This window comes from Syngnathoides biaculeatus, chromosome 14, assembly GCF_019802595.1.
Source record: "Syngnathoides biaculeatus isolate LvHL_M chromosome 14, ASM1980259v1, whole genome shotgun sequence".
Lineage (NCBI taxonomy): Eukaryota > Metazoa > Chordata > Actinopteri > Syngnathiformes > Syngnathidae > Syngnathoides > Syngnathoides biaculeatus.
Genome location: NC_084653.1, coordinates 13,473,810 through 13,486,551, shown reverse-complemented (window position 1 = coordinate 13,486,551; position 12,742 = coordinate 13,473,810). Strand labels below are relative to the sequence as shown.

At 40.3% G+C, this 12,742-nt stretch overlaps 1 protein-coding gene across 5 annotated transcripts in view; it reads left to right on the top strand.

The window, feature by feature from the left end:
- LOC133511800 (plakophilin-4-like) overlaps positions 1 to 12,742 on the top strand; it is a 97,883-nt gene that overhangs the window by 55,639 nt on the left and 29,502 nt on the right. For all 5 annotated transcript variants that reach the window (XM_061840746.1, XM_061840747.1, XM_061840745.1 and 2 more), the window contains 3 exons: positions 4,267 to 4,301; positions 8,786 to 8,985; positions 10,550 to 11,117. In XM_061840746.1, coding sequence (XP_061696730.1) covers positions 4,267 to 4,301; positions 8,786 to 8,985; positions 10,550 to 11,117 — 803 coding nt within the window. The remainder of the gene's footprint in view (positions 1 to 4,266; positions 4,302 to 8,785; positions 8,986 to 10,549; positions 11,118 to 12,742) is intronic.

Below are 12,742 nucleotides of genomic sequence, written 5' to 3'. Positions count from 1 at the left end.
GTGTACCGATTTTTGTTCGAAAACAGAAGCAAACAAAAAATCTCCAAATTTTTGTTTGGAAACCGATTTGTTCAAAAACGGAGACGTTCGAGGACCGAGGTTTTACTCTACAATGAATGTAAACCTCACCATTGAAGATTTTGAATGAACTGCACAGCTGTGAAAAGCATTACATCACCCTGATATTATATTTGTTTTTATTTATGTCCCGAATTTCTTTTTTTTTTATGTTTAGGGGTTTAAAACATGCTTGTTTTACTGTGGCCATTACAAAAATGTACAAAGAAATCCAACAGTATGGAGAATTATCAGTAATATACGACTATAATATAGTATAAAGACAGTGTGTACCGCAGTATTCATGTGTTGAATGTGTGCCTAGGGAATGACGTCAGGAGCTTGAGTTGAGTTGGCCTGTTCCGTTTGAGCGTCTGGGCATGAATTGTGTCCTTCAACAGCTCCCTGTGAGAGTTCTCATTTCTTGTTTTTCTGTTTGACTGTTTTTCCTATTCAATAAATGACTTGAGAGTGCATTGGCAAATGTGTCCTCGTGCAAGGGCATTACATTACCTTCATTAGTCTGTTTTTGTTTGTGTTTCAATTATACACCTCCACATGGCTGGAAAGGGCTACAGAGAAATTGCCAAGCAGCTTGGGGGAAAAAAGTCCACTGTTGGAGCAATCATTAGAAAATGCAAGAAGCTAAACGTGACAGTCAATCTCAATCGGAGTGGAGCCTTATGCAAGATATCACCTCGTGGGGTCTCAATGATCCTTAGAAAGGTGAGGAATCAGCCAAGGACTACACAACAGGACTTAGTCAATGACCTGAAAAGAGCTGGGCCAACCGTTTCCAAGGTGACTATTGGTAAGACTAAGACGTCATGGGGCACGGAAGGTTCCCCTGCTTAAACCAGCACATGCCAAGGCCCGTCTTAAGTTTGCCAATGACCATTTGGATGATACAGATGAGTCGTGGGAGAAAGCTTTGTGTTCAAATGAGACCAAAGTGGAACTTTTTGGTCATAATTCCAGTAACCGTATTTGGAGGACGACGAATGATGAGTTCCATCCCAGGAACACCATCCCTACTGTGGAGCATGGGGGTGGTAGCATCGTGCTTTGGGGGTGTTTTTCTGCACATGGGACAGGACGACTGCACTTTTTGAAGGAGAGGATGACCGTGACCATATATTGTGAGATTTTGGGGAACAACCTCCTTCCCTCAATCAGAGCGTTGAAGATGGGTCGTGGCTGGGTCTTTCAACATGACAATGACCCGAAGCACACAGGTAGGAAAACCAAGGAGTGGCTCCGTAAGAAGCATATCAAGGTTCTGGCGTGGCCTAACCAGTCTCCAGACCAAAACCCAACAGAAAATATTTGGAGGGAGCTGAAACTCCGTATTTCTCAGCGACAGCCCAGAAACCTGTCTGATCTAGAGAAGATCTGTGTGAAGGAGTGATCCAAAATCCCTCCTGCAGTGTGTGCAAACCTGGTGAACAACTAAAGGAAACGTTTGACCTCTGTCATTGCAAACAAAGGCTATGGTACCAAATATTAACATTGTGCGTGTTTGAAGGCTATGCATGCTGAGTACTTCACAACTGTAATTCTCAAATTACAATTCTTGTGTTCAGTAAGATACATGCCCCATAATCCAAGTCAATTTCATGACCTTCCACCCTCCTGTTGTTCTGGAGAATTAGAACAATACATCAAAAATCAATCCAAGAAGAGAAAAAATTATTTAGAATTAAGGCATTTTTAAAAAAGTTATTGCTGTTCATTGAAATTCAGTGTTACTGGTTAAAGTGTTATCAGTTGTTGACTGTTCAATCAATATTAATTCTGTTTTACATGCGATTTAGGTCTGTTATAAATTTGAATTTAGGTTGAGGTCAACCTCTGATTGAATGAAGTGTCATAAGTGGACTGTACTATAGTGATACGACTTATTGATTGAGCATTAATATTACTTTACAGAAACTAGAGGCAGTAATAAATTTACCCCAAGCCTCAAACACCGTCATCCAGTTGGAATTCAACTTGCATAGTTTGGTGTCATCAAGGTGTCTCCCCATCTTTCTTCCATCCGCCACGGCTCAATGGAGCACATCTCGTCTAGCTAATTCTTTTTAATTGCTTGCACGTGGCTATTAACATCCAGAGAGTCGTGTCTCTTAAAGCTCATTATAGAGCCTTATAGGGTCGTCTTAACGATGGTTCCTTGATTGTAATGGTTGGCACTCGTCATCCTCGAAAGGCCTCAGACAGACAAAGTGAAGCAAGTGCTTCCATTCTGGTTAGAGAGTGTTTTTCGAAATAATGAAGTAGCTATTATTCTCTTATTCTGGATTTCTGCTGTGGCACTCTTATATCTTGTTGCACTTACCTCACTTCTGTGGCACTGCTTTTCCCAAAAAAACAAGCACTTTTTATATTGTAATGCAGAACTCATTTTGTCATGCCTGCATTGTAGTTACGGTGTCCCTCAGAGAGCCGTTTTGACTGTGATGCCATATAAATGTTTAATCACCTTATTGCATTAAAGTAAGCATAGGAGAGAAGATGGCTCTTTGTCAGGATATTGCTGCCTAATATTAGAGATACACCGATAGCACTTTTTTTTACAAGTAATTACCGTCTTTTCTCCACAATAAGGCTCACCGCATTATAAGGCACACCTTTGATGAATGGCCTACTTTAAAACTTTTTTTCATATATAAGGCGCACCGCATTGTAAGACGCATAGAATAGACGCTACAGTGAAGACTGGGGTTACGTTATGCATCCATTAGATGGAGCTGCAGTAAAGGCTCAATAATGATCCACATATAAGCCGCACCAGATTATAAGGCGCACCGTCGGCTTTTGAGAAAATTAAAGGCTTTTAGGTGTGGCTTATAGTGCGGATAATACGGTACATTGGAGTCCTTGCTTATACCAATTGAGATGAAAATTATTTTTCAACCAAATATTGTTCAAAAACTTTTCTTGCACACGGCATGAGTTTCACTCAACTAAAACTATAAACATTTTACCATCCATCTGCATCTTTTTTTTAACAGTTTTGCCTCACTTTTCTATTAAATATAGCCTGTAACTCAAGGGATTTCAGTTCTAAAATAAATTATAGGAGGACAACTTGCAATACCTTTACTGTGGCCTCTGTTTTAAAATATATGAGGGTTAAGTTCTTTTCTAGCAAAAGAGGTTTCTCTGCCCTGAGCCTGTTTCACTGTCCATTTGCTAGAGCATAATCTAAAGTGCTGTCATCAGCGTTTACTTTAAATTACTGTATCTACACATGGCTGACATGGCTCTACTCCATCTGTCTTGGACGTATATGTCAGGCTGGTAAAGTGGTATCCATCGGCACTGATCATCAGTATCAGCGCATGAGTATAAAATAAATATAAAATGAAGTTTTTTTTCATTAAAACGTGATGAAAGAAGTGAGCTTCAGGTCCTCAACTCCACGCAGTTTATTCCGCACTGCAAAATACGCCCACCCATTGGCGGCATCCTGCCTCCGTTACGACTCTGGTTACTACCATCTGAAGGCGCAATTGTGTCAACAACAAGGCTAATACAGGCACTATAAAGAATAACGTGACTTCACTGTCTTTAAATGTCTTTAAATCCCACCTGTCATACTTTACTACATTCTTTTAACCTGCCATTCTTCAAAGCAATGGGTCTTTTTTTCCCTTAGCAGCCAAACGTCTTACTTGAAATAAACAGCTGGTGAGCTGCAGTTCACTAAATAAACTAAGTACAGAAAGGATGACGACTGTACTTCAACGACCATTTTTGATGAAGAGATGGACAACCCAATTTTATTTGTGCACTTTCGATACGCGCCAGGTCGTCCCAACTCTTGTAGAATGATTTCAGCTCATCTTGATCTTGTTCCGTTGGTGTCAGTATCAAATCCATCCCTTTGCCTTTTTCTGCACTTTAACTTCACTTGCACAACTCACACACACTGCTCTGTTATATTACATTGGTTGTCAGGCGATCAAACAAATGAGTAGCTCTCACAGCAAAGGCATCTTTACATCAAGATGACAGAAATGGGCTTAACATCGAATTTTGTAAGTGATAACATCTGATGACCGTGGTTGTTATCTCCCTGAAGACAGTGTCTCCCATCTTTGAACCTGCCTTGAAAGGCTAATGAAAAATGTACTGTAGTTGGTAAACGTGTCACTGTCATTTGAGGCTGTATGCACTTTTTCATTTCCTTTTCTCCCCTTGCAGCTCATCTGAGAAGTCCCCACCTTGGAGAACTGCCGGTATGTTTGAAATTGCAATTTATTTTTGTGAAACCTTTTTTCCACCTTTTTTATTGCAGATTATATACATGCCCACCATGTGTCGTACAAATTCACCTTGTAAAAATATCGATTGGTTTAACATTTCAGACCCACTTCATTAGAGTTATTACATTCCATTTATCTACAACAGCAGTTCCTTAACATTTTACACAATGTATCACCTTAAAATATACTTGTACTCTACAAGTATCGCTATTATAATCAACATTAAAATAATTAAATGCAAAGGTATTGGACTTCAAAATGAAATACAACTACAAAGCATACTTTACTGAATTTCCTTTTTATAATAAATAAAAAAAAGTTCAAGTCACTATAACATTATGCACAGTTTTAATCTTTCATTTACTGATTTATTAATTTGCTACATTATTAAGTACCACACTTGAAGAATCACTGATCTACAACTTTCATGTTCACTACCACATCTGCAGCACATGCATGTTTGTATAGCTTCGGGGTTATTAACCGTGTGCATGTACCGTTGTCACTTGTGTGTTTTAACAAAATAGGGGAGGACAAGTTGTGCAATATTGTTACGGTTTGTATTTCCTTCCAATTATTTTTGCTAATCTGGGTGGTCTTACAATAATGGGCAGCCCCAGGCGTTTTTCTGCTTCTTAGCTCCCGTTTAGAGACACCACCAGCTTAAGGGATTTCTCTCAAAGTCCCTATTTGTTCGCCTCACATCCTCAAAAGCAAAAGTCGATAGTAATGAATTATTACCAATGCATTTCATGTCTTATTAATTGCAAAAATGAAAAGTTCTTTAGTATTCATTAATCATGTTTCGATCCTGTCAGAAAAACCTGTGGTGACTTAAGCTGTGTATATACGCGGAGAAAACCATTGGAAGTCATTTACTTTGACTGCGTTGGATTTGGGGCGGAGGCGTGCAGAAGAACTAATCGCTGTTATGTTTGGTATTGATTTATCATTGTGGTATAGATGATGAACGGCTGTCAAATGTGGTAATGCACTTGTTCCAATCTATACGTGGCACAGTGCAAGCGCGTGTTTCATCGAGTGTAATGACGTCGAGTTCCTGCAAGGCCTATTAGCCTCGTGATGCACTGTATGCGGCCCGACATATGAGATGGAAGCGTTGTCGTGGAAACCAGCCTCCAGCCACCAGAAATGTCAATGCGGTCACACCTCATGTGGACTGAGACAAGAGAATAACACCCCCTCCCCCAACTCCCCCTCACCATTACCATCACCATCCACCTACAATGAAAGCTCACTTTTTCACTGAATAACAATCATCAGTTTTTAACCTTAATGCTCAGAAATCTGACAAGCCCGAGTTTTCACAAGTATATGGAAGAATTTCACACAAGAAGCACCTAAAGATAACTGAAGCAAGTTTGACCAAGAGACTTTTGTCAGTCAACTGTAGGGTACATGGAGACAAACAACTATTCACACTTACATTCACACCTACGGGCAATTTAAAGTTCAAATTTACTTAATTAGTACGTTTTGGGACATCACAGGAAGCCAGAATAAAACCTCAGGGAGAACACGTAATGCCAAACTAAAATGTTAAATTTGAGATTTGAACCGGGATCTCTTTACTGTGCTGTAGATTTGTTAACTCTTATAAGTACTACTACTACTACTACTAACTACTTTGTCCACTGTTTTACCCACTTTTTATATTAATACTACAGTATATACCCACGTGGAAAGGCTAGTAGGAGGTAATAAAGTGTGCTCAATATGTAATCGCTGGAGTCTGAAGTCAAACGGATCTGTCTCTACCAGACGCCCCCTCCCCAGGGGACCCCCTGTCAAAGCTCGTAGACACCTCCCAGTCGCCAAGCTACGGCATCAGGATTAAGTCGGAGCAGTTGTCTCTGTACTCCCCGGCGCACTCCTCCCCTAATAAAAGTGAGGGTGTGTTAATGCCTTTTCTGTCTTCTGCAGTTTGCTTTCCGCAGGCATTTGCCTTCCTACTACAGTGAATTTTGGGGGTATGTTGCAGACCCACTTGGAAAATGTGAACATCCGTGACAGAGACCATACAAAAACCCTCCACACGCTTCAAATACAACACTCCAAAACGATTTTTTTTTCTGATTCCGTCCTTAATATGTACACGGGACATTGATCAATAACGGTTAAAATATGCCCCATTGAAATTCCATCCATCCATTTTTTTCACCGCTTATCCTCAGGAGGGTCGCGGGGAGTGCTGGAGCCTATCCCAGCTGTCAACGGCCAGGAGGCAGGGTATACCCTGAACTGGTTGCCAGCCAATCGCAGATCGAGACAAGAACATCGAGACAAAAAGCCGCACTCACAATCGCAATTTAGTGTACATTAATGTTGCATGTTAAATCGGAGTGCCCGGATGAAACCCACGCAGGCACAGGGAGAACATGCAAACTCCACACAGGCGGGTCCGGGATAGAACCCGGGACCTCAGAACTGTGAGGCCAACGCTTTTTACCAGTTGATCCACCGTGCCGCCCCATTGAAATTCCTCTTGAAAATCAATTCACTTGACTAACATGCATAATTGAATTATAAGCAGTTGTTCTCCATCATTAGGACATTACTCATTGTTTCCAAGAAAAAAATATTTTAGTCAAACTTTTCAAAATTATTTCTAAATGTCTTCATGAATGAAGTTTCGTGATTTGCAACTTGTTTTTCTGAAGATCCTAATTACATTTAACATTTTCTTGAAAATTAACACAAATGCAGATACCTGTCTTCACAGTTCCTTTTTTTTTTTATACAAACAGTCCTTTGTTCCTTAAGCTGTCTTTACCGTTAATACCACAGGAGAGAGCCTCATAGTGTTGTTGCAATACACCAGGGGGATATTTCAGCTGAGGTGCCGTGATGATGGAGCCCTTTTGCAGTCATGCGATAGCAGACAGCAAAATTAATTATTTCAGATATGGATGAATATTGATGAATTTGTAACAGAGTTGGGACTATTCCACATTTTTACCATTATTCTGACTAGTGTGTAATAGTTTCATCAGATTTCATAAAATTAGCCAAAGCAAAGCGGCCCATTTTTTTTCAACACAATGTGTCAATCTCATTTATTTTTCTTTGAGTTTGATAGTAAACTTCAATGTGGTATGGCAATAAACTTCCTCAAAGAAAATTGTTGACTACCTGCCAAAGTGCTGCTTGTTGTAAAGTGAGTAGAGTTGAGTTCGGTGCTACAGCGTTTGTACTTCCAATTTTTATCTTTCAGGTCATCCATCCATTTTCATAGCTGCTTATCCTCACAAGGGTCGCAGGAGTGCTGGAGCCTATCCCAGCCGTCAACAGGCACTCACAATCACACCTAGGGGAAATTTTGTGTTTAATTAATGTTGCATCTTTTTGGGATATGGGAGGAAACTGGAAAAAACCAACACAGGCACGGGGAGAACATGCAAACTCCAGACAGGGAGGGCTGGGATTGAACCCGGGTCCTCAGAACTGCGAGGTCAACTCTTTCTGGTCAAAACAAAATAAATCATAACACTTTTAAAGTGGGTCACTCATGATCTCAAGGCACTACCGTACTATGGTACATTGATTTGCATCCAACTCATTCCGTGGGTAAGATCGTTGTGCCATTTACTTGTCTATCAAATCACTTCTCTCTGAAGATAGCTAGGATAGGCTCCGTCAGACCTGCAACCCTAGTGAGGATAAGCAGCTACGCAAATGGATGGACGGATTGTATCACAGTTTTCCCCATTGGAATGAATTCAAATGCCATTAATATGTTGCAGAACCTTAAAAAATCAACAACCACCCCATTTTATTTTCAAACATAATAGACTGGTTTTATAAAGCACAATTATTCTACTTTGGACAAGCCGAAAATCACAAAACAGCAACTGTAGTATTTCTATGTGTCCAGAACACGGGCAGTTCGTAGGTTTGTGAGCATCTGGACCCTGAACATGAGTCGTGGTCTACTGTAGCTGTGTGCGAGTGTATTCATATTGTAATTGTGTGTTTGGCTGTTTGTAACGTTCAATAAATGAAACACATCTGGCATTGTCATTTTTATTTTCTCTTCACTTCAGCGGCTGCAAATTTGAAAATTGCTTTGACTCAAATTGTGACTCAGGACTGAAAGCAAAAAATTGACAAAGTAATAATGGCTCAAAAAAAAAAAAGTTGGGACACTCTTAATTCAAGGGGGCAATCCATACTGGTAAAGCACATAATAAAACATTGGTTTAATAAAAAACTATACCTACGACACAAACGCTGAAAACTGTATTTCCTTGAATTTTTTGTTGTATTTTTCACCAAAAGGCTCACAATAAAATGATAGAAGTCACTGTTCATCCCAGTCTAAACATTTCTAAGTGATGTAATACAGACACTGAGATATTGGTTGTTAGTCACTCCAATTTCGTCAAAGGTCATGGCTATTTAAAAAAAATCCTTGATGACGTTCTTTCTGCTTTCAGGGTCTACGGGGAATTCGCAGAGTTCAACGCAGATTAATTCGTACTGGGACAGCGGCGGCCAGGATGCGACTAGCGGCTACCACAGCAACCAGAATGTGGTCAAATGTGAGCTAGGGATGCAGCACTCCTTCCCTGGCGCAGGTACAAGCACAAGCACCCCTGTAAAGACTGCCCGGGCTGAGGGGCAGACGTCAGCACAGGTATGTTGGATTCTCAAGCTTAACTACTTTTTAGAGCTTTTCCTAAATGTTTGGTAACAGTAGGCGCTTTTCATTTGCTATCCATTTCAGTGTCAAAAGATGACATCTGTGCCGTTAAGCCGAGGAGCAGAGAAAGAAATTTGTTAGCACGTTTTTCAATCATCACGTTAATAACGTCTTGAGTTTCCACCACAACTTGCTGAAATGCAAAATTACGGCTCTGTTCTATCTGCCCTTGATTCACCTAACATTACATGTTTTCAAATGGCACTTTACATATTCAAACCACTACAGCAAAGCAGAAGGCTAACGTCATTATACAAGGCATTTACTCAGTTTTTCAAATGTTATTTCTTTGTCAAAGGACGTAAAAGGGTTTGTCTATTTGTGTTGCGGAGAGCACCAGAATGTACATATAACGAACGTCATTGTGAGAAGATCGAGTGTCAGTTGGTGCAATTGGTTGAAAGTTATTTAAAAACATTAGAATGTTTGTGGAAATAATGAAAAAAAAAAGAGGATCAAATCCAACCTAATGTAATATTACAAGAAAAAGTCACCATATGAGGAATAATTAATTAAAAGTAAAAATATGCAAAAAGTTTTCCTGTTACAATATAAAAGACACTTAACATTTACAAGAAACACAAAAAGTAATTCCATGAGAATTAAGTCAATACAAGAAAAAGAACTGCTTTAAAATTTAGTAAACTCAAATAATTTGAAGAAAAGGTGTGATTTTCTGAAAATAAATTGAGAATAAAATCAGAATATTGAGAATAAATTCATAATAATAATGTGAAATTATATTTTACAAGAATTAAGTTGTTGTGAGAATAATAATGAGAATTAAGTGGTTATACATTTTTATATATATATATATATATATATATATATATATATATATATATATATATATAATACCAGGTATATTTGATATTTTGATGTACTGTGTTTTCAGATTTACCTATTTGTGATTTTTTTTTTTTGGGGGGGTGGCTATCACCTTGTGTTATTTCCAGAAACACATCTCTTGTGGCATGTTGGTGCCAAGGAATTATGTTGAAATAACTTGAGGACAACAAATATATACCATTTTGTGACATCTATAGGCTACTTGTAAAAGTGGAGTGCAGTAGTGGTCTAATTCCAAGCATTTGTGAAATATATCATTATTTCATGAAAAATGCTAACTAGCATTCAGTTATACAGATGCACTGGCACCAAAGTGAAAAAAGAATAGGGTGCCACCGATATAGAAAAATTGGATGTTAAGTTAGGGATTAATCAGAAAAAATGGTTTTATTTATTCCTTTCTGCGAATAACTTAAAATGACAAATTGAGTTAGGCCACTCTTGAGCCATTGAAACCTTGATTGGGCTAACTCAATTTTGAGTACTTGAGTCTGGTATTCACTATCAATGTTTGGGCCACTATTCATCTGAACAATATGTCTTTTCTTTCTTAATTTCTGCACTTAAAATAGCATTAGCCCACTTGCGTTTGATGTCATACAACTGCAAACCATCAATGACAAATGAGCAATGTGTTGTTTTTGTTCAGGTGCCATCAGTCACCGGAGCAGGGCCTGGCCGTGCAGTGCGGAGAGTCAGCTCAGTGCCTTCTCGCTCTCACTCCCCACCCCACGTGAGCAGCATGTCGCCCTCTCGCAGCTCCCTGCGTGCCTCATCTAGCAGCGCCTACGGCTCGGCCATCGTCACCGAACCCAAGCCCCTGTCCTGCATTTTCTCCACTACCTTGCCCTCCTCGGCCCAGCGTATCGGTACCAGCGGAAGCAACTCACCCCTCTCTACCCATAAAAACTCCCCTGCCGCACTGCGGCGGGTGGGTTCTACCAACTCCAGACCGGGCAGCACGAGCCGTACCACGTCGCCCTTTCAGGCTTCCGTGGGCTCATCTTCGGGCCGAATGGGCTCGCCTCTGACCTTGACGGATAACTGTCAGATGACTAAGCAGCCCAGTCACTCGTCCCCAGTCCGAGCGAGTATGGTGGCCGTACCCCAGCACTACAGCTCCACTCTGCCCCGCTCGGTCATTCACAACGCCGACCCCTACAGGCCGCAGGGGTATGACGTTTACGAGAGGAGATCGCGGCCTGACAGCCTCGCAGGTACAAACACACCCACACAACTTTCTTTTAACAGAGATCGCGCAAATACCATGGCATCCCATCCGTCTTTATTCTATACTGCTTTTCCAGTTCAGGATAGCCTTGGCACAAGAGCTGACTAAATCCTGGACCATGCCATGCATGTTTTGAGGATGTGGTAGGAAACGGAGTGCCTGAAGAAAACTCACGCAGGCACGGGGAGAACATGCAAACTCCAGACAGGCGGGGCCAGGATTTGAACCCAGTCCTCAGAACTGTCAGGCGGACGCTTTAACCAGTCAGGCACTGTGTTGTCCTAGTAAAGCCAATTGAGGTGAATTGTCTAAACTATTCACATTATAATACGTTAGTCATGTATAAACTAGTATAAATTATCATTGCGGAACATTTCTTTTAATCATTAGCACCTTCGAAGGTGTGGCTTTTAAAAAAAATATAAACACAACCATAATTATTGTGGTCAGTGTCGTCACTGTTTGAAGTATGGCCAATCTGATGCTCTGTCACACACACACACACACACACACGTCCATATATTTGATTATGTAATAGTTCAGATTCTTTTCCTTGTTCCCGAAAAAGTTCAAATATTCATTATGCTAGTAGGCCAACATATGTGAGCTGTAAGCAGTACTTCGCCTACCTCTGGCTTGGACATTCAGGTGGCCTTCTTTCACTGGTCTCCGCACTTTTCCAACATAAAGATAGACCGTGAGAGTAGAATAACTCAGGACAAAAATTCTTGTATGGCGCCATTATCTTGTTTGTCCTTGCTGCCTGTGGCAAAGTTGTCTGACTCACAGTGTGTCATTTTGCTTTGCACATGACTTGCAGCAAGGACTTCTTCATGGAACACATGAATGTCATACCCTATATACGTTTCTTATATGAACCCAGTAACTCTTTCTCTGTTGGTTCGGCATTGTGCATTATGTCATCCCATCAACCTGCTAAGTCAAGCTTGTTTATAATTTCCAGCCAGCCAGTGTGAGCAAAATTGCAGCCCCCCGCATAGAATCATAATCTTATCGTCAACATATAAAGTGAAATACCAAATACGGGCTCATGGAATTCAGTACTTATTTTACAGGGATTATGGACCTTCAAACACATGCTACTTTAACACAGAGAGCATAAACACATACAGAGCATAAGACAATAATCACGGGCATTTATTTTCTGCTGTGCAAACTACCTCTTCAAACTGAGCATTCCACAAACCTGATACTGCTCTTCTAACATCAGTCCCAACACCTATAAAATATTTTCCTGCCCTTTTGGCAGCCCCCTGCCTTCATCTGGACACTGTTATTCACTAATATGATGCCCCGCAAAATCAGAATAGGGTTTTCACAGTTTATGCCCAGCCCCACCTGTGAGTATTGTTATGTTGTCGAGCTGCATGTTTTGCTACACTGTTAGTGTTCAAGAAAATTTGTTAAAAGGGTTCTATCATAACATTGATGATCTTTTGGTATCCCATTTATAATGTTTTACGTTGCATAAGTCAAGTCAATGTAATATGAACCACGATAGAGCAGAGGGGGGAGCAATGTAAAACAATACAGTATACAATACAATACAGTTTCCCAGCTGACAGAAACCAGTATAGATCTCAGTATGGA